Source organism: Lethenteron reissneri, unplaced genomic scaffold (genome assembly GCF_015708825.2).
Source record: "Lethenteron reissneri isolate LAM-NWPU_2019-01 unplaced genomic scaffold, ASM1570882v1 scaffold_1640, whole genome shotgun sequence".
In the NCBI taxonomy this organism is placed as follows: Eukaryota; Metazoa; Chordata; class Hyperoartia; order Petromyzontiformes; family Petromyzontidae; genus Lethenteron; species Lethenteron reissneri.
Window position 1 is genome coordinate 2,282,565 of NW_026891378.1, and position 24,503 is coordinate 2,307,067.

Consider the following 24,503-nt stretch of genomic DNA (forward strand, 5'->3'; position numbering starts at 1 on the left):
CACACGCACAGACACACACACAGACACACACACAGACGCACACAGACACACACAGACAGACACAGACAGACACACACACAGACACACAGACAGCACGCTAAGCACTACACTACCGCTCCCCACACACCACACACGCACACACACAGACACACACAGACACACACACACCGACACAGACAGCACGCTAAGCACTACACTACCGTTCCCCCTACACAACACACGCGCGCGCGTCCATAGGTACACATACACGCGCTTGCTGCAGACACACACGACTTTCAGGGTGCGCACGGCAGTAAACGACTGCAATAATAAAGCGGCAATGCTGCGCGAGGAACGCCTTAGACCTGCAACACATTTGTGTAATGCGAGCGTAAACACACAAACACATACAAACACATACACACACATACATACACACACATACACACAAACACATACACACACATACACACACATACATACACACAGACATACAAATACACACAAACACACACATACATACACACAAACACATACACAATACACACAGACATACATGCAGACACACAGAGACACACATAACACACATACATACACACACATACATACACAGAAACACATACACACATACATACACACACATACATACACACAAACACATACACACACGTACATACACACATACATACAGACACACAGACATATACATAAACACATACAAAAAAACCCACATACATACACACAGACATACACACAAACACATACACACACATACATACACACATACATACACAGAAACAAACACATACACACAAACACACACATACATACACACAAACACATACACAATACACACACGCATACATGCAGACACACAGACACACACATAACACACATACATACACACGCATACATACACAGAAACACATACACACACATACATACACACACACATACATGCACACAAACACATGCACACACGTACATACACACATACATACAGACACGCAGACATACACATAAAGACATACAAAAAAACCGACATACACACACACATACACACAAACACATACACACACATACATACACACATACATAGAGACACACAGACATACACATAAACACATACACACATACACATGACCCGGCTTCGCCCGGGACTTGGATCCACGATGGCCGGCCGCCTTTGTCTCCCCAGTGACGATGTTCACACACGACAGCAGTTACGCGTTTGAGGCTGAGTCGACCTAGGGGAGGCCCAGGTCCGTTTCAAATAATCGTCAGCGGTGGTGGGCGTGAGTTGGAATGGAACTGGGGTCGCTCAACCAGCTTAATGACTATTTGTACAAAGAACATATAAAGAATCGATTATAATAACCAGGCTACAGTCCACATTATATACTGGCAGTACACGCACTCAGCTTCATAAGCAGGCTAGAGTGTATATGATAGAGTGGCAGTACGCTCACCGAGTTTAATAAGCAGGCTACAGTCTACATGATAGACTGGCAGTACGCTGACCCAGCTTAATGACTTTGTACAGTGAACATTTAAGTAATCGATTGTTGGCGCGTTGGGTTTAAAAGTAATATAAATTGCACACATTGTGGTGGGGGTGGAGTGAAGAGTAGGAAAAACTTTGATGAATTTACCTCAGTGTGGCGTGGTGGGTGTCGAGGCCTAGTAGCGTGCAGAGCCTGCGGCCTCGCCAAAATTGTCCACCCGGCAGAGGCAGGGTACGGGTGGCGTTCCTTCCCCCCCCCCCTAGCGCTCCAACAATACTGTGTAATGGCTATTATTTAATTATTTACGGAGCCTATGAAAGTGGCGAAGGCGTGGCTAGCCGTTGGCAGGGGCAACCGCCGTCCAATGAAACTGCAGCCCTTGGCGAAGGCGTCGCTAGCCGTTGCCAGGTCCAATGAAAGCGGCGAAGGCGTCGCTAGCCGTTGCCAGGGGCAACCGCCGTCCAATGAAAGTGCGTATGGTCCGAAATCCACACACACACACACACAGACAGACATGCACGATTTTATATATATAGATTGTATTTGTAACTGATTGGCCTACACCAGAGACGGCAGCCTTATTTATGGCCTAGTCTCACCACCAATGTTTGTAGACCAGAGAACACTAAAACACGGTCAGTACAAAGGCAAGAGAAAGCAGTTAGGATCCATTTGCTTTGCCCTGCAATTCCCATACATTTTCTTCGAGGGCACCAAACACGGATTTTTCAACATTGCTTTAATGGCGACAAAAACAAGGAAATTAGCTGGCTCAGGAATACAGAGAAACTTAACAAGATTTGATAACCATATCTCGATTTGTCATGCACTATTGAAACACTTTGCTCAAGGACGCAAACCAAATGTGGCGGATAATAATTTATTGACAACCAAGTTGCAACCAACTCTTCAAAAGTCTCGGCAACAGTAACAGCGCACATTTACATAACCCCGTAAGTCCACCGGCTTAACACGGCGACCCCACAGCGCGTCGACGATCGCAGAACTCCGCGGCGACCGGTCGCACCACAACCCTGACGCGCGCTCCGCTCCCGGGTGACGAGGCAACGCGGCAGAAGCCCACCATCTTGGTGCCCAACATTCACTCACGAGATCGCGGGCAAACTCATGGATCCCCCCCAGGACCCAACGGTAGTGCAGCACTCCAAAGTTTCAAAGCAGCATAAACCTCAACCTTGGCTCGCACACACAACGGTGCCCTTTAATGGATCCACGCAGCCGCAGCCTCGTGACTTGGTTGGTTGCTCTCAACAGCGCTCTGAGCGCCTCTACTCAGCCGCAGTCTTGGTCACTGCCACGCCCGCACGGCAGCACCGCACACAGCTGCTCCACGCACCAGCATCACCGGGCACCGACTCGCCCACACCACAGCAGCCGCTCCTCTGCAGGAGCCCCCCACCCCCCCGCCACCCGGCCCCAGTGAACGACGACCACCCCAGCCCCTCGTGCAGTAGAACCCCTCCTCTTAACGATGTTAATTTGTCCCACGAAACCGGTCGTTAAGTGATTTGGTCGTTAAGTGTGTCTATTAAATACCCGTTAAAGGATTACTTTGTTCTGATAGCTTCGAAAGTTACCCTTTTTCACCCAAAAACGCACTTCATAGTATTTAAAAAATGGATATGAATACATGAAGATACTAACAATATTATAAACAAATACCGACAACAGCCCATCGTCAACAGGGGAATGGTCAATGGAGACCCGTCGTTAAGCGATTAGTCGTTAACATAGGTGATCATTGTGGAGGGGTTCTACACTACACTACTATACACTACTATACACTACACTACTATACACTACACTAGTGTAGTGACATAGAATCGGTCACATAGCAGCATAGCGCTGGCTGCTGACAGGGAAAGGGATCTGCAGCTCACAGCAGCCCTGACTGACAGCAGGTCACATGATAGACCAGAGTTGGATCTAAGGGAAAGGTTATGGAAGGGGCACATCGAGAACCCGTTATTAGATTCTTAGGTTTTTTCGGTAAAGTGACGTAGGTAAAGAAATAAAATTAATAAAAGTAAAATAAAAATCACGACGTTTCGGAGGCAACACAAGCTTCCGTCTTCAGGTGGAACCGTCACAGACGGAAGTTTGTGTTGCCTCCGAAACGTCGTGAGTTTTATTTTTATTTTACTTTTATTAATTTAATTTTTTTACCTACGTGACTTTACCGAAAAAACCTAAGAATATTAATCCTTGCAGTCACGAAAGCTGCAAATCTAGAACCCGTTATTAGGTTCCAGAAAGGGGCGTGGCCGGGGCTGGAGCCAGGCCACACTGGCAGTACAGGTAGTCCTCTACTTACGATGGAGATGCGTTACGACGACCCCATCGTAAGTCAAAAATATCGTAAGTCGAAGATGGCCTAGCCTACCCAGGAGTCTTAAAGAATAGTGGTAATTTAGCAAAACAGAGCAATTTACAGTACCGTACTGTATAAACTATACACTGTATGTATTTATTAATTACAATACTGTATTGCACAGTAAAATGTTAAGGAAAAAAACCAAGGTAAATTCTTAGCCTACCTATATGAACTGCAATTTAATGGAAAGTTTTTTCAGGAAACAATCCTATGAACACGCTGACACCGAGACAACTTAACTCCGTCAACCGCTGGTGAGAGTGAGAGGCATCACACAAGGTGGGAGATGCGTACGTCCCGGCAGCGTCCCAACGTACAGTATCGTTCCTCGTATGTTGCTGCGTTTGCCTGCCGCGCGAAATTTAAAATATTTTACAATTTTGTCGTATCGCTATCGCCATCGTAAGATCGAAATATCGTAAGTCGGACCATCGTAACTCGGGGACTATCTGTATAAGAGGGGCCCAGAGAGGGGACCTCGGGGCTGTCGTTTGGAGTGGGATCTCGTCATGCTGCTGGAGTCTTCACCATCGTCTTCACCATCTCGGCGTCGCCAGTCAGGCAGTCTACCAGCTGTCCTGACTGGGAACCGTAGTTACCAAGTGTGAACTGTTACGGCCGTGTTAATAAAGTGCCTCCTACTCTAAGAGTCAGTCACTACACATAAACCCACAGATGATGATCCCTCTGTATAGTCCAGAACAGAGTATGAGTACCTAACTTTACACACACTCACTTTCACACGCACTCCCCACCACCTCACACAGCACCACCACACACACTACAATATAACACACTACTACACTATACACTACACCACTATACACTACAGTGTGATACTTTGGTTCTTGCCTACTTCTCCAGGCTCGCCTGTATCGCGGCCACTATATTTTTGGTAAGCCAAGTGACGCCCGTGTATAGTGTGGGTCGAGTCTAGCGAGAGATCAATTGATACCAAAACTGAGGCGATTCGAGAGGGTTGGTTTGTCTTGAATTATAACACTGGTCAACACACTTTTTTGGCATAAGGTATTCCAACGGTTTTGATGTAATTTTGGGGTGCTGATTCCAAATCTGGCATCAGTTTTTGTCTATCGCATCAGGTTTTTGAGATATCAAATATTGCATTTTCAATAAAAACTGCAGAAGAAAAATATTAAATAAATGCGGATATCTACATAAAATGATATTATAAACACACTATCCTAAAAATACAGCACCATATTTTAACACTAAAGCAGTCAATGACTCGCAACAACTTCCAATCATAAGTGACAGTTAATTTCGGGTAAAATCAATGAAAATGGAGTATGCCGATAGCATAAAAATGAGATGTGATAGAGCAAATCTGAGATCAGATTTGGAATCAGCACCCTCAAATTAGTCTAACACAGCTGCAAAAGTCCAGGCCAGAAAAAAAAATGTGTTTTTTTTGTTGACCAGTGTTAGTAGCCCAGCCACCCTGCCGACTTTCACGCCATAGAAGATCTCTGGGCAAACGCGGTGCGCTCACGATACACAGGATGACCCCTTCATCCCGACACTCACATCTGAGCCTATGCTCACACACCCTTAAGGCACTTTGAGGCTCAGATGGCGTTTACCATCTGCTTTGGGCTACATTCACAAGCAACCCGACGTCAGGGTGAAGCTCGACACCGCGCGTCGTGCACCACCGCCGGCCTGACACCGTCATCATCAGAGTAGAGGAAGCGAGCCGGCGCCTGCTGGCTCCTTTCTGCCATCGGGAGGTGTCAGAGGCAGCCTCCTTGTGCTCCACTGCCCCTTCCCTGCTCCCCACCGGGTGTCCAAGCTGGAAGCGTGGCCGGTTTCTGGGTACCGCTCTCGTTCCCTGCTGGCTGGAGCTCAAGAGCGGAGAAGCCTGGGGTCTTCCTCCATTCACCCTCTAGTCTCTGGTGGTGACTGACACTTTGTTTGCTGCAGGTGGTTCTAATTTTCAACCACCCGCTTTCCCTATGCAGGTGGACCCCACCCTCCATTGTATTTTCGTTTGTCACTTATTTGTACGATGTGACACAATACACTACACTACTATACTATACACTACTAGACACTACACTACTCTAGACTACTATACTGCACTATTATACACTACTATACTGTACACTACTATAGACTCCTATACACTATAGTATTATACACTCCAATATACACTGGTATACACTACGCAATACACTTCACTGAATACTACACAATACTCTACAATACACGACACTACTATACACTACACAATACACTACAATAGACTACACTATGCATTACTATTGTAGAGGTGTAATTGCGCATGGCTACGAATGTTGAGGTGTGATTATGCATGGCCACGGATGGCCAACAAACACAAGGGGCGGGGTTACGGCTGTACACAAGGGTGGCGCTCGCACCGACGTCCGCATGTGTATCCCCCACGGGCCCCCCCTCGGGGGCGAGTCCTATAAAAGGTGATGAGCTCGAGGGCTCGAGGTCGGGACTCAGCTTTAACCAGAGAAGACGGAAGACCAGCTAGTGTAGGCCCCAGAGCTCCCCTGGCTCGCTGTCCTTATAAGGGCCGACCAGGGCAAGCCGGTAGCGTGGCCCCGAGAGCCCAGACGAAGCTGGTCTGGTGACTCAGGGAGCCGGGATCCCAGCTTAACCAAGCTGGGACAGATAGCCTCCCCTAGTCCCGTAGTGGAGGAATTGGTATAGGTTAGAGGGGTTAGCTGTCGAGAAATCCCTGTAGCCAAGTGACCTGTAATAACTGTGTTGGTGTAATAAATAAGTGTGCCTCCGATCCTGTCGTCAAGCCTCCATATATACTTACTACACTATAAACGACACTATACACTACACAATACTATACACTACTATACATTACACTACACCATACACTATAGGAAACACTACTATACACGACACTATACATTACACTATACATAACTATACACTACAATATACACTACTGTACACTACCCTATACACTATATTATACACTACACTATACACATTTATACCAGTGGCGGCTTGTCAATAGAGGGCGCTGGGGCGCCGCCCCCATCAAGATTCAAGAAATATACATATACAAAAATTATATAAAAATACATAAATAAAATATTTTTTTCATACGATGTGCCGGCTGGTAGTAAGAAAAGCATCAGCATTTAATAAAAACTGGCTTTAATCGGTCAACTATTTTCTATGTTTTTCAATGGATGTCTATGTGAGACTTTAAATTTTCGGACAGCATGTGACCTGAAGCTGGTCTCTAATTGGTTTCTTAAAGATTCTCCTCAGGGCGCAAGTCGTTGCGTCCCTGGCCAATCAGAATTGGATACATGTTATTTTATCCAATCTGATTGGTTCTCGTCACCTGTCATTCAACTTTACGCTCTGGGCCACTACTGCGAGTGCGCAGGCGACACCACTTCGACACTTGCTAGGCTGATCAAATTTTTTGTGTAAACAATGGCAGCAGTTCATCCAAATTCTGTAATTTATTTACAAAAAAACCCTTTCACAAGGCTTTCGCTGGAAGAAATAAAAAAAATAAAGGATCTCGGACCGGACCAACCCGATTTACAAATCCAGCAGCAGGCCAGTGACAGAGGACGAAGCTACACACGAAGCTTCACCCGCGCTTGTTATGAGAAACGGAGGTGGCTGGCTGGATGTGATGTTAGCAATTCTCTTTTTTGTTTTCCCTGTCTTTTATTTCAAAGTGTCGGCACTGAAATTTTGTGGACAACGACGGGGGTAAGAGACCTCAAACATCTCTCTGACAAATGCAAACGTCATGAAAGTAGCCGCAGCCATATTGATAATAGCATGAAACTAACGTTTTTGGGCAGAGTTAGCATTGCTGAACAACTAGATGAAGGCTACAGGATTGGCATTAGAAGGCACAACGAAGAGGTGACAAAAAATCGACACATACTGTCCAGGATAATAGACTGTGAAATTTTGTGGAGCATTTGAGTTAGCGTTACGTGGCCATGATGAGAGTGAGAGCTCAGATAACCCCGGTATATTTCGCGGGTTGGTGGATTTTGTTGCCTCTCTTGATGGAGCATTGAAAGAGCACCTTGACAGTGCTACTGTATTTAAAGGAACGTCGAAAACTATACAGAACGAGCTACTGGACTGTATGTTGTCTGTTACAAGAGAAGAAATAATCAAAGAAGTCCAGACAAGTAGTTTTTTATCAATCCAGGCAGATGAAACAACAGATATTGCCACACAGTCCCAACTTGTGCTTGTGCTGCGCTACATCGACGACAAAAATAACGTGCAGGAAAGATTTTTTGAGTTCATCCCTCTGCAGTCAGCTACAGCTGAGTCCATTGCTACTGCACTAAAAGAGCGTCTTGCTTCTATCCTTCCTAAGGATCAGAAAAGTAAGCTCATCTGCCAGGCATATGATGGGGCCAGCGTGATGAGGGGTGCCACTGCAGGTGTTCAGAGAAAAATACAAGATGTGTACCCAAATGCCCACTACATCCGCTGCTACGCACATCAGCTCAACCTGATAATGCAACAGGCCACGTCTCACATATCCAAGACGAGAATATTTTTTTCTAACATTGGTGGATTTGCCAGCTTTTTTTCTAAGTCACCCAAGCGGACATGTTTTCTGGATAAAGTGGTTGCCCATAGACTGCCAAGATCCAGCAACATCAGATGGAACTTTCATAGCCGTGCCATTAATACTGTTTTTGAGCACAGAGAGGATCTCATTCACTGTTTTGAGAGCATACAAGACTCAGGTGACTTCGACCCCAATACTGTCAGAGAAGCAGGAGCCCTGGCCATGCTACTGGAGGATGAGGATTTTAAGTTCTTTCTGGAACTTTATCACCACACCATGCCACATGTAGACTTCCTCTATGCCAAGCTCCAGAAAAAGAACATTGATTCAGTCCATATCAAAGTGAGCATCCAACAGTTCCAACAAGAAATACAAAAGATCAGGTAACTTTATTCCTGTAATATGATCATTATTTGCTTTCTCTTTCATTTTTAACTCTCTTTATCCTTTGCCAAAATTATAATAAATTATCTTTGTCCTTTGCAGAAACTCTCTCCACTCCATTGGTGAGCAAAGCAGTGGTTCTCGTCCAACAAAGAGGCGCCGGGCGCTCAGTTCGGAAGACCGTGAAAGGATTGCAGCAGAGGTGAGTTTGTTATAGAAATCAGTCAAAATACCATTTTACATTATTGTTGTGCTGCAGAGATGTCCTGCCTACATATAATATTTTACAGACTCAAGAAAACATTTTTAGTTTGGTATAAATCCTAACAAAAATCTTAATTTTAATATACAATAGCATCCCAAAAATAATAAATTGGCAACATAAAAATAAATGATCAAATGAAATTTGAAGCCACCAAAAACTAGTCTTGTATGGGACAAAAACTCAAATGGCTCTATTTTTCTTTTGAAAGTTATTGCAACTGTGACAATTAGTGGTCTACTCCAGGCTACTACCTTACATTTATATATCTATTTGTTTAATTATCTCTATAGGTCTGTGACACAATCCTGGGACACACTAGGGAGCGTTTCTCCTTCACACACCACCTTGTCTGTGCCACCTTGTTGCAGGGGGACAGGTTTGATGAGTACAAGGATACCTTTCCTGAAGATGCATTGAGCAGCACCATGAAAGCGTACCCGATGCTCAGTGGAAGCAAGCTGAAGACGGAGCTCAGTCTCATCTACAGCAAGGAAGAGTTCAGAGCCTGCCGTGGTGCTGTGGACCTATTCCAGCTGTTTATGGAGAATAATCTCGAAGAAGTCTTTTCCGAAACTGTGACTCTCCTAAAAGTTATCATTACCACACCCATGACCACGGCTGAAGCTGAGAGGTGCTTCTCAACCTTGAAACGAATAAAAACTTTTCTCAGAAACACCATGACCCAGGAGAGGCTGAATGCACTGGCATTGCTGTCCATGGAAAAGAGACTTGTTACGGAGATGACTGACTTTAATCAGAGAGTAGTTGAGAAATTTGCTGGCCAGAAAGAAAGAAGAGCAAAATTTATGTTCAAGTAGGAAACATGCTTTTTGGTACTTTGGTCTGAAATGTATATAAAAGAGAAACATTTATGTTCAAGTAGGAAACATGCTTTTTGGTACTTCTTTTGGTCTGAAATGTAAATAAAGATCATCAAAATTTATAATCAAGTAGTCAAAATGGTTTTTGGTACTGCTTTATATTTATTTGCCCCCCTCAATAAAATAAAAAAAATGCGCCCCTCCAAAAATAAATATCACCAGCCGCCACTGATTTATACACTACACTATACACTACAGTGACACAGTAACTTGCTGACCCCGTGACCCCGACTGCACTGCAGTCGCAATAAAGATTCTGAATGTAATTGGTGGATCGAGCCACCAAAATTTGAACCACGACTCCGATCGTGTTTGCAGCTTATACAACTTAACTGGAAATCGAATCGCGATGTAAAAGGATGTCTGAATCGAGAACGACACTCCCTCCCAACTCAACGACGTCGCTTGAGGAATCGGAATCGATGCCTCAACTAAGTTATAACTACTAATCGATTCGGATCGAGTTCTCCGTTCCCAGTTGTTGACTGAGTCGCCTCGAGTCCTGCAACTCCTCATCACCGTGAGTTCCCCCCTCACCCCCCTCCCAGCCGTCTTTGTCTTCCCCCCTCCCGAGAGAGAGCGACAGACAAAGAAGCCCCCCCCCCCGTCAAAATGCCGAGGCGTTAAACCACCCCTCTGAGGCGATGCCTCGAGAGACACCGCCCCTCGGATAGAATCCGTACCGGCCGAGGCGCGAGGTGCTCGGTAGGCCGGCCTAGGCCGATGCCGGTCACGCGCGGTCGGCGGCGGTGGGGAGGGAAATTAAAAACAACTTTAATAACATTTCAATTAATATCTCCTCCTATTTATATTTGTGTCTTTAAGTCGCGACGTTGAGTTGGTGGTGGTGGGGGGGAGTTTAAGCGGCTCGCGACTGACGGAGTGGTGTGGTGAGAGTGAGGCGCTGTGTGCGAGTGATCCACACGCGTGCACTGCTGCGCTCTATACACACAGCTTGTTGCTGTTGTAGACAATCTGTTGAGTTATTTGTTTACTTGTCCTGTACGCTGCCCCTGCCGTCGTGTCTTGTGTGCGCGTTGTGTGTTTGTTATTGTAACGTTCTGACCCCAGTGGCCCCCGACTGGACACCTGTGATGAAAGAGTTTCAGAGCTTTTCGGATTCCTCCTTCAGTATAAATGCAGATTCTGGTGCTTAGAGACCCATACATAGACACATACAGAGACCCACAGAGACCCATACTCAGTCCCATAGATACCCACATATCCATACATATGTAATATCTCAATAATGGCGGGAGACGAGTTGACGGGGCAGCACTTATTTATTAACAATGGTTGCACAGTAACAGGCACAACCTAGATAACGCCTACGCTACGCGTGCCTAGCTCGGCCACGCACTCAGTCTCTCCCGTAGGGTACGCGTGCCTAACTCTGCCTTGCACTCAGGCTCTCCGGCTACGCTCTCCCCACGGGGAGCTATCAGACCCGCCTTGCCAGGCCACGGGTCTCGACCACTGAGTTACACAGCCCGGCCCTTACAAGGACGTCGGGCCGTGAATCCCAAGGCCTCGCCTCTGAGCCTCACAGAGCCCCGGCCCTTACAAGGGCAGCGGAGCTAGGGGTCTCAGGGCCTATCTTTTCCTCCGTCTTCTGTCTTCACCGGTTACCAACTCCCCGAGTGCCCCCGCGCATCGCCTTACATAGCCCTCCGCTCCAGGGGGCGGGGCCTATGCGGACCGCGATGTGGGCACCCGCCTGCGGACCGTGATGTAGCCACCCACCACGCGCTGTCTCACGATCCTCCCCGCCAGCACGTATCACCGCTACATCACCCCCTCCCACATAGCTCGCAGCCGGCCCGGCTGCAAAAAAAACCCTCTCCGCATGTGCGACAACACAACACAACCCAACAACACAACCGCAATAAATCAGAACATTAAACAGTAATAAGAACGAACATATGTACACACCGACGAGTAAACCGAATAAAATATTTACAAGAATGACGTGTTCAGCGTCCCCTCGACCCCCTGGTCCCCCCGCTCGCCCCTTGAACGGAACATTAGAACGGTCGGACGGGGAACGCTGTGACGAGACGATCCGGCGGAACCGTCCCGTGCCCCCCCCCCCCCCTTTTTAGTCAGGAAAAGTGGCGCGACCTAGCGCGAGTCCGCCTGGCCGGTCCATCGTACGGGACAGGACGTGGTTGACCGTCCGGTTGCTCCGGCAGCCCAGGAAGGCACGGAGCAGGCTTGGAAGAACCGCACGTGCCTTGGGGATCCGGTCGCCGACGGTCGGCAGCCGTCAGTTCCGAGACACCTGGGAGCGGATCAGGCGGAGACATGTGAGGATCAGGCGGAGACATTTCCCTCCCCGAGTCGACGGCCACATCACATGCTCGGTCATCACGACATAAAGGAAGGCCATATGGTGCCGAGAACGGTTTCAGCCGGGAGGGGTGAACGTACCAACGGCGCTTTCCCCATTTTATCTGAATGCACTGGGGTCGTGCAACCCGCACGACTTCCACGGGTCCCCGCCATGGCCTCAGTAGTTTAGGGGATGTAGCCAACGGCGCATGCGGGCAGTGCAGCCAGGCCCTATCGCCCGGTTTCCATTCGTGCACGTACACCTTTCGTGCACGGAACCGCTCGTTAGCAATTTGGCGAGACCTCGAATTCAGCCTTGCAGCCTCCCGTGCTTCGGCCAGTTTCGCTATGTTAAATTTAATATGGTCGGCCAACTTAGATCTAGGCCGCGGCTCGGGAATCCCCAGCTGGGCCTCCATGGGCGGATCGGCCTCCCGACCGTACATGAGATAAAATGGGGAAAACCCCGTAGCCACATGGGGGGCCATCCTGTACGCGGCGAGGACACCAGGGACCTGCAAGTCCCAGTCAACCTGTGCCTCGCATACCTGTTGGCATAACATGGAAGTAATCGTTCTGTGGAGTCGCTCCACCATCCCATCAGTCTGTGGGTGGTACGGGGAGGTACGCACTTTTTTTGTATCCAAAAGGTCGCACACCTCATGCAGTAAAATGCTCGAAAAATCTTTTCCCTGGTCGGTCAGCAAGCTTTCGGGAGCACCCTTGTCCAAGACATAGCCCTGGACAAGGCGTCCGCCACGGCCGCTGCCGACTGGTTGGCAAGCGGCCATGCCATGGGCCATCGAGTGAAGTATTCCACACCAACCAGCAGGTACTTGTTACCCCTAGGCGTCACCGGAAAAGGCCCCAAGATATCCAGCGCAACGAGCTCGTTCGTGCGCGAGACCTGAATGGACTGTAGCGGTGGATTAGCCGCAATGGGCGGTGGTTTCCGTTGAGCGCACCCTACACACCCCTTGAGTATGTTCACCACATCGCTCCCCATCCCCGGCCAATAATAGTCCCGCTGGAGCAGAGCGAGCGTTTTGTTAACTCTCAGATGCAAGAGGCGTTCGTGTGCGGCCAGAACAACTCTGCCCCACATAGCAGAAGGCACGACAAGCGCGTGTCGCCGGGACATACTGTCCCATCTCATGAGTAGGCCCTGTTTAAGCACCCAGGAGCCGGCTCCCTTCTGCCCTTCTTCGGGACCCCCTGCCCTACGACGCAACGCAAGTAGGGAGCTGTCAGCCATCTGGAGTCGGCCCCACTCAACGAGGGACAACGAAAGTAGCGAGTCCCCACCCGCGGGAGTAGCGGGAACGTCGACCCGCGGTGCATTCGCGGCCGCGACCAACTCACCCCCGGGGACAGCGACATGCGGCTTACAGCGCACCGACCCCAGAAAACACGCACATTCGGAACGAGGCGACAACCGCGACAGGGCATCCGCGTTGGTGTGGCGCAACCCCTTACGGTAAGTGGTCGTAAATTGGTAGTCCTGGAGGACCTCCAACCATCGTGATAATTGTCCCGAGGGTTGGGCGACCCGCAATGCGTATTGAAGCGCCGCGTGGTCCGTACGGACCGTAAAATGACGGCCGTAGAGATACGGTCTGAATTGCTGTACAAAAAAAACGATAGCCAGCAACTCGCGACGGGTCACACAGTAGCGCTGTTCCGCTGGTGACAAAACCCTGCTACCGTAGGCGACCACCTGTTCGACTCCCCCGACCACCTGTGAGAGCACCCCCCCAATGCCTGTGTTACTGGCATCCGTATCCAGCAGGAAGGGTTTCGTAAAATCAGGGTAACACAAGGGCAGGGCACTCACCAAGGCATCCCGAAGGGAGCAAAACGCGGCCTCCTCCTCCGGCCCCCAGCGAAACCTGACCCCTTTAGCTGTCAGAGCATGCAGGGGTTTGGCTATGGTGGCGAAGTGCTCCAAGAACCGACGGTAGTAGGAAGCAAACCCAATGAAGCTGCGGACCTCAGTAACCGACGTAGGTGTCGGCCATGAACTGACGCAGTGTGTCTTCGCGGGATCGGTGGAGATCCCCGAACGGCCGACAATGTGCCCCAAGTACCGTACGGATTCCCGAAGTAGGTGGCATTTCGCCGGTTTAAACTTTAACTTAGCCGATCGCATCCTCAGGAACACTCCCCTTAAGCGTTGGAGGTGCTCCTCGAAAGTTCTACTGTAAACAATGACGTCGTCAATGTAAATCAAGCAGGTGTCCCATTGGAGACCCGACAAAACCAATTCCATAAGCCTCTGAAACGTCGCGGGAGCAGAATGGAGTCCCATGGGCAAGCGATTAAACTGAAACAGGCCTACCGGGGTCCGGAATGCGGTCTTAGGTTTCGACTCCTCATCGAGCGGCAATTGCCAGAATCCCGGCAGTAGGTCTAGCGTAGAAAAATAACGCGCCCCTGCTAATGCATCCAGAGATTCATCCATTCTGGGGAGCGGATACGCGTCAGCCACGGAGATCTTATTGAGGCGGCGGAAATCTACACAATCGCAAGGACCCGTCTTGTTTTTTAACAAGCACGATGGGTGCTCCCCATGGACTGGATGAAGGCGAAATGATGTCGGCGGTCAGCATGTCATTGACGGCCGATTGAACGTGTTCCTTCTCGGTTGGGCTTAACCGGAAGGGATTCTGCCGAACCGGGGCCGGGTCACCCGTTTCAATGTGGTGGCGTAACACGTCCGTGCACCCAATATCATATTTGTGCTTGCTGAACACGTCCGAGAATTCAATTAGCAGGGCGCGCAGCGCCCCCAATTGCACACCCGACAAGTTACTGGAGCCCGCACATAGCGAGTCCAACCACTGTTGATCTTCCCCCGATTGAAATTTCGGCGCCGGAGCGGGATAAACGTGCGCAATGAGCCGCTCTTCCTCAGGGACCGGCGCCGCGTGAGCAAGCACGGTGCCCTGTGGAATGACGGCCGGCCGCGACCCAGCGTTCAAAACCATGATGGGTCCCTGTCCGCCCGTACCAACGTCTGAGCCACCGCCAAGTCCAGACCCCCAACAGCTCTGTTCGACGGAGCCAACAACACGCCCTGCCCCGCAGTCTCCCCACCCAATGGCTTCCGTAACCGGAGGGGTACCAGCATCTGCGAACCCGGGGGTACGTGCACCGTATGGGTCGCCAGCGCTTGGACCGTCGCACAAGCCGTGCGCAGTTTTGTAGGGTTAGACAAAAAAGAAATACGGCGACTTGACGGCAGCTCGATACAACCCTGATCAACGAGAATTTTAATCGGCATTTTAGCCAAAAAGTCTGTACCCAACAGACATGGAACCGCCAATGAAGAAGAGACCAAAACAGGTCCCGCCAATTTAATATCCCCTATACAAATGCTCGCCCGAATCTGGCCGACAATACCCAACGAGCCCCCGTTCGCCGCATAACATGGCACGTCTACCGGGAGCAGGGGCCGACATTGGACTGGGAGAATGTTGTAAATAAGATCAGAAATGATAGTTGCCGACGCACCCGTGTCAACCAGCACCCTGACTTCAATACCATCTATAAATCCCGTAACCACAGACGAGCCGGCCGACGCAGCCACCATCCTGTGGCCCAACTCGGACCATTTGATTGCTCCTGGCCCCCGTACGAACCCCCCTTGCCGAACTGAATCCCCGGCCCCCATGCGCACCTCCTCCGCCGCGAAGCGGCGGCCCACGTGTGATGTGTATGTGGACCGAGCATGTGTAGTGCCGCGACTTGCCGGGGGTAGTTGGGACGACTTTGGGCTTTGGTCGTCGTCCGGCCGAGGTCCCGTGGCGCGCTGACGCGGAGCGCGGCACCCGGACGCCACGTGGCCGCGAAGGCCGCAGTTGTAGCACGTGACGAGGGACGTCGCAGGTTTCGGTTGCTCCAGCTTGCGGGTCGATCGCAGAGGCGAACGACCCCCCGACCTCCAATCCCCCGGTCGCGCTGTAGCGAATGCCTCCTCCCGAGGCAGAACGACTTGGGGGTCGGTGTCCACCGGGGCAGGAGTTGAGACCGCGGCAGAAGCGCAGACAACCGTCCGCTTCCGTTTCAGGACCTCATGCGCCTGGATGCTCGTTGCAACCCGCAACGAACAAATGTCCACCTCGTCCGCCGTGTTGATGGGGACCCCCAGGTCCTGTGCTAACGCCAGCAGCTGTTCCATCACCATGGCGTGTTGCCCCTCCTCGTCCATGCGGGGAAAGGCGGCGTCCGCGAGAGCAAGCAACGCTGTGCGGTAGGCGAGCGCAGTCTCCGTGTCCCCCTTTCGTCGCCCGTAGAATTGGTGGTGGCAGGCCGAGGGTGGTCCATACACTTTGGCCATAAGGCCCAGCGCGGCCTTGAGTGTGGAGCGGCCCGATTTCGGGGTGGACCTGAAGGCCGCGAGCACGTCGTCGTCCAGCATTGCAGGCAGAGCCCGTAGCGCCGTAGTGTCGGACCACCCCGACATTTCTTGATGGGCGAGGAATCTCCGCTGGAAGGCGCCCCAGTCACCCCCCTCAGCTTTGAAGGCCGTCAACGCGGGAAGTCGCTGTTGAAACACCAGGTCGTCCTCCGATAAGTGATTTTCCCGCGCTGCACCGTCGGTATGGGAAATGGCGGCCCCTTCCATGGGTGGTTCATGGCCGCCCGTGGCGCGCGCCGATGACGTGAGCGGCGGAGAGTGGAGGTCCCCAGTCACGTGTTGCTCGCGATTCCCGCCAATTGACGGGCGCTCCGTAAAAATGGCGCCATTTCCAAAGTCAGAGGTGCGAAGCGCATTTTGGCGGGAATCTCCCCCGCGGCCCTTCTCGACGCTCGCCGTCGTCCTTCCTCCTCCCGATGCGGTGATCTCCGCCAAAATGGACGCCGCGGCGAGTAGCAGCTCCGCCAGTCGAGAGTGCGCGTCCTGGAGTCCGGTGTCGGACCCCAGCGGAGCGTCGGGCGTCCCCGAAAGGTTCTGTGGCGTCGGCATCTCCTCTTCCTCTCCTCCCGAAGCTCGCTGTCCCGATTCGTCGTGGTCGTCCTCCCGGTCTCGCTCGTGAGTCCGATTAGTCTTCCTGGTATCCATATCTCGAAGACAGTTTCACTTCTAACGCCAGTTGTAATATCTCAATAATGGCGGGACACGAGTTGACGGGGCAGCATTTATTTATTAACAATGGCTGCATAGTAACAGGCACAACCTAGATAACGCCTACGCTACGCGTGCCTAGCTCGGCCACGCACTGAGTCTCTCCCGTAGGGTACACGTGCCTAACTCTGCCTTGCACTCAGGCTCTCCGGCTACGCTCTCCCCACGGGGAGCTATCAGACCCGCCTTGCCAGGCCACGGGTCTCGACCACTGAGTTACACAGCCCGGCCCTTACAAGGACGTCGGGCCGTGAATCCCAAGGCCTCGCCTCTGAGCCTCACAGAGCCCCGGCCCTTACAAGGGCAGCGGAGCTAGGGGTCTCAGGGCCTATCTTTTCCTCTGTCTTCTGTCTTCACCGGTTACCAACTCCCCGAGTGCCCCCGCGCATCGCCTTACATAGCCCTCCGCTCCAGGTGGCGGGGCCTATGCGGACCGCGATGTGGGCACCCGCCTGCGGACGTGATGTAGCCACCCACCACGCGCTGTCTCACGATCCTCCCCGCCAGCACGTATCACCGCTACACATAGACCCGCAGAGTCCCATAGAGACCCATATTCAGAGACCCATACATATGTAGTGCTCGAACCGACACGACAGTTTCTTGTCTTTCCTCGTTACTTTATTCCGCATATATTGTTCCACATCTCGCCCGTCAATGCCGCTCAATGTTCCTCCGCTCACACCGACCCACAACTCTTCATCAACACCGCTCAATGTTCCTCCGCTCACACCGACCCACAACTCTTCTCCTCGCTCGCTCGCTCGCTGCGTTCCGTTGGCCTCGCTCGCTCCCCTCTACTCCTCCGTCAACTCTCCTCTCTGCTCTCTCTCTTTCCAACTCGGCTGCTCTTTATCAGCTCCGCCGTTCCACTCAGTCGTAACTACACCAGTTCTCCTTCCATGCTCCAGCCGCTTCCTACTCTCCGTCGTCTCTCTGTTGCTCTACGCTACTCCACTGCTACCCTACACTTCTCCACTGCTACCCTACACTTCTCCACTGCTACCCTACACTTCACTGCTACCCTACGCTATACTCACTTTGCTGCTCCGTCTCTCCATCTGTCTCTCCTCCCAGGCACGAACTCCCGTCTCACTCCACAACCCCTCACTTTATCCCTAAACCAATTAACACCTAATTAATCAAGCCATCCCCCGCGACGCCACTCGCCCCCAGCCCCCGCTGCCACGTGGCGTTGTTTTTCCAGACACACCGGCGCCACTCTCCGACAACAACCCCTCTCGCCCAATCAGCGCTCTGCACCCTTTATTACCCCCTGCCACCTGCTAGCACCCTTAACCATCACGCCACCTTAATTTGGACAACAACGACCAGCCAATCAGCGTCCTGTGTCCTCACTTGCCCTTACTGTCCGCCGCACTACATCACCCCTCCCCCCTCCCCCCCCCCCCCCCATGTTTAAAGAATTAGCCGTCCCGTCTAAGCATAACGCGTCATGCGGCAACACAACAACCCTTACACAATCCCCCCCCTTGACAAGGCAACACAATTTCTATGCTACATAATGTCATGAAAAAGTCACTTTTCGGAAGCGGGTTCCCGCAGCCGGCCCATCACCCCGGCCCGGGTGAACAGGGGACAAGGGCTGGGGGCATCTCTCCGTGGGCGTGGGGCAGCGTCCTGCCTGAAACGTGCGCCTCTCCTCGTCGCACCGGCCACTCCCCGGCGAGACGACATTCCGTTCGCCTGCGTCCCGGGGCGGCCCCTGACTCAAAAATGGTGATACTGCTGAGGTGCGTTCTCCCGTCGCCGCACAGTACGCTCGTCGGACACATCCAATACACATCCAATCCGGGATGGGAGATGACGCATCATAAGGCAACACATATTTCTTCAACCGCGACGGGTGAACATGCCACAATCGGCGACCGCACCAAATCCATACACTCTAGTCTGTTCGAACCTCCACAATATCAACGGGACCCTAACAGGGCCGATGGAATTTCGGTGATGTGTCCACTGGCACCATAGGACAATGCAACCAAGCCCTGTCTCCCACTTGTCATGGCTCCTGCGGAGGCTGTGTACCGTGCAAGCGCTCATTAGCTGCCTGCCTCCGCTCCGTATTTCCCAGTGAGGCCTCCCTAGCCTCTTTCAGACAGTCCAATGCCTCTTTCATGGGGACAGGCACCGCTGATAACTTTCCTTTAGTTTTTACCGCTAGCTTGACCAGGGCCGGGGCCTACGGTTCACGACCATACATCAAATAGAAGGGTGAATACCCCGTTGAGGCATGCGGGGCTAATCTATAAGTGGCCAGGGCCGCCGGAACATGTAGATCCCAATCTGTTTGAGCCGAATTAACCTGCTGGCACAACATAGACGTCAACGTCCTATGAAGACGCTCAACCATCCCGTCTGTTTGCGGGTGGTACGGGGACGTCTGAATTTTCCTCGTACCCAATGTGTCACACACTTCCTTCAACAGGCGGGAAGAAAATGTTTTGCCCTGATCAGTAAGCAGGTGCTCCGGAGCACCCTTATTAAAAACGTAACCCTGCAGAAAGGCCTCCGCGATCGATCCTGCCGATTGGTCCACTTGCGGTCATGCCATAGGCCACCGAGTGAGGTACTCAACCCCCACCAGCAATATTTGTGACCCCGCGGGGTAACGGGAAACGGTCCCAAAATATCCAGGGCGACAATTTTGTTTACCTGTGAAACCCGTATCGATTGCAACGGTACTCGATATGGTTGCGCCGGTGCCTTCCGCCGTGCGCACTCGTGACAGGCCTTAACGTACAAATGAACATCGTTCTGCAACCCCGGCCAGTAAAAATCGTTTCTCAAGGCCAGCCCGGTTTTCTTTTCACCCAAGTGCATCAACCGCTCGTGTGCGTCACGAATAAGTTTTCCCCTCAAGCACAGTGGCACAACAATACACAATTTCTGCACCACGACATCCCACCTCACTAGGAGGTCATCTATGAGCCGAAGGAAGGCCCGATCCTCCGACTCTTTGGAACGGGAGGCCCGAAGCCTCATTCTGGTAAGCGTAGAATCGTTCGCCTGTAAGCGCGCCCAACAATCCCGTGACAATCCAAGCAACCCGGGCTCTTTAGCAGGTGCCCCGTCAACTGGGCCCGAATCGGCTGCAGCGGACATGGCCGGAATGCCCTGCAGAGGTGGACCGCAGCGCAGCGATCCTTCGGTACATCTACACGAGCCTGACAGCTGAGACAATCGGGACAGAGCGTCCGCATTGACATGACGTGTCCCTTTCCTGTGCTGGACCGTAAAGGAGTATCCCTGCAGGACCTCAAGCCATCGGGCCATTTGCCCTGAGGGTTGATCGATCCGCAAGGAGTACTGCAGCGCCGCGTGGTCAGTGCGGACCAAGAATTCCCTTCCGTACAAATACGGCCGATACAACTGCACGAAGTGTACAATCGCCAACAATTCCCTGCGCGTTACACAATATCTCTGCTCCGCCGGAGACAGCACACGGCTGCCGTATGCAACGACTTTTTCTACCCCCTCGATGCCCGTATCACTGGCATCAGTATCCAGAAATAACATCTCTCCAAAATTTGGATATCCGAGCGGCGGTGCGTCTGCTAAAGTGTCCTGAAGCGTTTCAAACGAACGCTGTTCCTCGTCAGCCCATAGGAACTTTTTACCTTTAGCGGTCAGTGTATGCAGTGGCCTCGCAATCGTGGCAAAATCCTTGACAAATCGACGATAGTACGACGCAAATCCCACGAAGCTACGCACCTCCGACACTGTTTTCGGCACTGGCCACGTGCGTACACAACTCGTTTTCTCCGGGTCAGTGGCGACTCCCGCCTCGCTGACAACATGACCCAAATATTTGACAGACGTTCTCAACAAATGTCATTTTTGGGGTTTAAATTTCAAATTGGCGTCCCGTACCTGGCCAAACACAGCTCGCAGTCGTTGCAAATGCCCGTCAAAATCCTTACTGAACACAATGACGTCGTCAAGGTATATCAAACATGACTCCTACTGCAATCCGGACAATACGCGTTCCATTAATCATTGAAAGGTGGCTGGCGCGGAGTGCAGCCCCATCGGAAGCACTTTAAAATGGAACAACCCCTGCGGCGATCGAAATGCTGTCTTCGGTTTAGATTCCTCGTCCATGGGCAATTGCCAAAAGCCCGATAAGAGGTCAAGAGTGGAAAAAAAATTTGCACCGGACAAGGCGTCCAACGAGTCATCAATGCGCGGGAGCGGGTATGCATCCGCCACCAAAATCTTATTTAGTTTACGATAATCGACACAAAATCGCAGGGAACCATCTTGTTTCTTAATCAATACAATTGGAGCCCCCCACCGTTTTCCGAATACAATCCTTCTCCAGCGGGCTCACACGGTGAGAATTTAAGCGAATCGGAGGTGCATCTCTAGTATCAATGTGATGCCTCAATAGGGACGTGCGACCGACATCATATTTCCTCGAGCTAAAAACGTCCTTAAACTCCAAAACCAGACTCCGAAAACGCGACCACTGCTCGGGTGTCAAATCATCATTACATTCGTACAAACCCGGGAACCAGCCCGGTTCCTCATCATCCCGTGGCAGCGCACTTCCTTCCCCTGCTGCCAAGCACGCATCCCCATCTGAGTTCCGCGGCGCCGATGCGTGCGCTAACGTAGTCCTTTCCTGAATAACAACCGACTTGTGCCCCGTATAAACAATCTGAATTAATGGTTCGCAATTTGCCGGCACCATCGTAAAAGCTCCGACCAAGGAGGACGTTCGTGCCACGGCGTTCGACGGCGTCAACAAAATACCTTCCCCCAGGTTATCCAATGGCAGGCCCTTTTTCAAGCGTAACGGCACAAGCATCTACATCGCAGGCGGATTGTGCACTGTGCGACTAACCACCGCCTGCACCACGGCGTTAACATGAGCAAATTTAGATGGAGTTCCCAGAAATTTAAGGCACTTCCCCGATGGCAATTCCAAACATCCCCTCTTAATTGAGATCTTAATGGGCATCTTTTGCAAAAAATCTGTGCCCAACAAACATGGCACGGTCAGAACAGTTGAAACCAAAATGTATCATGTTACACACACCTCCCCAACTTGAATCGTTGCAAGCACGCGACCCAAAATTCCCAAACTGCCCCCATTTGCCGCTATCCACGGGCCATCCACTGGTTCCAAAGCCTGGGGTGAGGTTGGCAATAGCCGAAAAGTTTGCAAGGAAATGAGGGTCGCAGAAGCCCCTGTATCGACAATAACTCTAACCTGTACCCCTTGAACAAGCGCCATTACATCCGACGAACCCGGCGCAGCTCCCAAAACACGATGAGCCAACGCACCCCATACAGCATTTCCGTGTGAATCATACGAAGGGTGATTTACAGTGTGTGGTGTCGCGGATGGGTGAGGTGAAGGAGACGGCCATGTATTAAATGTGTCACGACTCGCCTGTTCGTCCTGGAATGGGGAGAATCCGTGGTTATAGTCTCCCGACGTCCTCGGCAAGACGCCTTTCCGTCTCCAGCAGTCCCGTGCGAAGTGTCCTCGACGCCCGCACTCGTAGCATGTCAGCGGGGCGCCACGTCCGTACGTCCCGGGGCAGCGAGGCAGGCTCGCGAACGGCCGTGTGGCCGCTGCCACCAGCGACCCCGGCTCCTCCAACTCCGACGGGCCCCCGGCTGCGCCGGCGCATACCGAAGGCTGTGCCGTCACCGCCGCTGGTTCGTCGTGAAGATCCAGGTTGGTTTGGATGTTCCTGGCGATCTGCAAAGACGACCCGTCGTCGTCGCTGTTGCTGGGAAGTGAAAGGACAACCCGTAGCTCCTTCGCCATCAGCAACAGTTTCTCCTGGGCCAAGGAGTCAAGGGCGGCATGGTCCATTGCCGGGTAAGCCGCTTGGCCATGGGTCAACAGCGCACTGCGGTACGCGAGGGGAGATTCCGTCTCCACCCGCCGTCTCAACTGAAACTTGCGCTTGGCGACCGATTGTGGCTCGTAAATGTCCTGCATTGCCGCGACTGTCTTCGTCAATGACGAGCGAACTTGCACAGAGAAGCCGTAGAACGCCGCCAGCGCATCGTCGTCCAGGGCCGTTGGCAGGGCCCGTAAAGCGTCACCCAAGCGACTCGTACGTCGCTCGAAACCGTCGTGTAAATGCCGTCCAGTCGCCAACTTTCACATCGAAACGTTCCACATGCAGCCGGCGTCATGAGCTCTGAGTCGGCAACCCTGGTGCCTCATCGACGTCCAGCTCCGCTTCAGGCATATCGAGAGACACAGCATTGCCGCCGGCCTCCGCAGGTGTGGCGAGCTCATGCGGAGGCTGATCCAATCCCGTCGGCGCCTCCCGTATCGTTAGCATGAATTGTTCTAACTCCTTCGCAAGCGCCGCCATCCTGGCCTCCCACTCAGCCATCGCAGCTTTCCATACGTGAGGCGGGCTTGGTTCGTCATCGTCGTCCGGGTCGCCCTCCTCCTGCGGAGGCGCCCCATCAGCCAGGTCCGTCGGGGGAGCGGGAGCTTCCAGCCCCGATGGGGGTATCACGTCTGCATCGCTGCTGTCGGCCGACGAGCCCACCGGTACGTTCTTCCTCTTCGTAACTTTCTTTGACATGTCGGCACGGTTCTTTAATCACCTCTGACACCAGTTGTAGTTCTCAAACCGACACGACAGCTTCTTGTCTTTCCTCATTACTTTATTCCGCGTACATTGTTCCACATCTCTCCCGTTAACGCCGCTGAATGTTCCTCCGCTCACACCGACTCACAACTCTTCATCAACACCGCTCAATGTTCCTCCGCTGACACCGACCCACAACTCTTCTCCCCACTCGCTCGCCGCGTTCCGTTGGCCTTGCTCGCTCCCCTCTACTCCTCAGTCGACTCTCCTCTCCGCTCTCTCTCTCCAACTCGGCTGCTCTGTATCAGCTCCGCCGTCCTACTCCGTCGTAACTACACTGGTTCTCCTGCCACGCTCTAGCCGCTTCCTATTCTCCGTCGTCTCTATGTTGCTCTACGCTACTCCACTGCTACCCTACACTTCTCCACTGCTACCCTACTTCTCCACTGCTACCCTATACTTC

The 24,503-nt window shown here is 52.0% G+C and overlaps 2 protein-coding genes across 3 annotated transcripts in view; both read left to right on the forward strand.

Moving 5' to 3' along the window:
• The first annotated feature begins 7,632 nt into the window (after positions 1-7,632).
• Positions 7,633-10,009, forward strand: LOC133339130 (zinc finger MYM-type protein 1-like). Its single transcript, XM_061547256.1, has 3 exons — positions 7,633-8,841; positions 8,945-9,044; positions 9,476-10,009. The coding sequence occupies exons 1-3, from the start codon at positions 8,018-8,020 to the stop codon at positions 9,923-9,925; spliced, it is 1,374 nt and encodes a 457-aa protein (XP_061403240.1). The 5' UTR covers positions 7,633-8,017; the 3' UTR covers positions 9,926-10,009.
• A 382-nt stretch (positions 10,010-10,391) lies between these two features.
• The window catches only part of LOC133339113 (E3 ubiquitin/ISG15 ligase TRIM25-like), a 31,244-nt gene continuing 17,132 nt past the window's right edge, over positions 10,392-24,503 (forward strand). Inside the window, exon 1 of one of the 2 annotated variants that reach the window (XM_061547238.1) lies at positions 10,392-10,508. The gene's annotated coding sequence lies outside the window, so the exon portion shown is untranslated. The remainder of the gene's footprint in view (positions 10,509-24,503) is intronic. The other variant, XM_061547237.1, reaches the window with a different exon arrangement.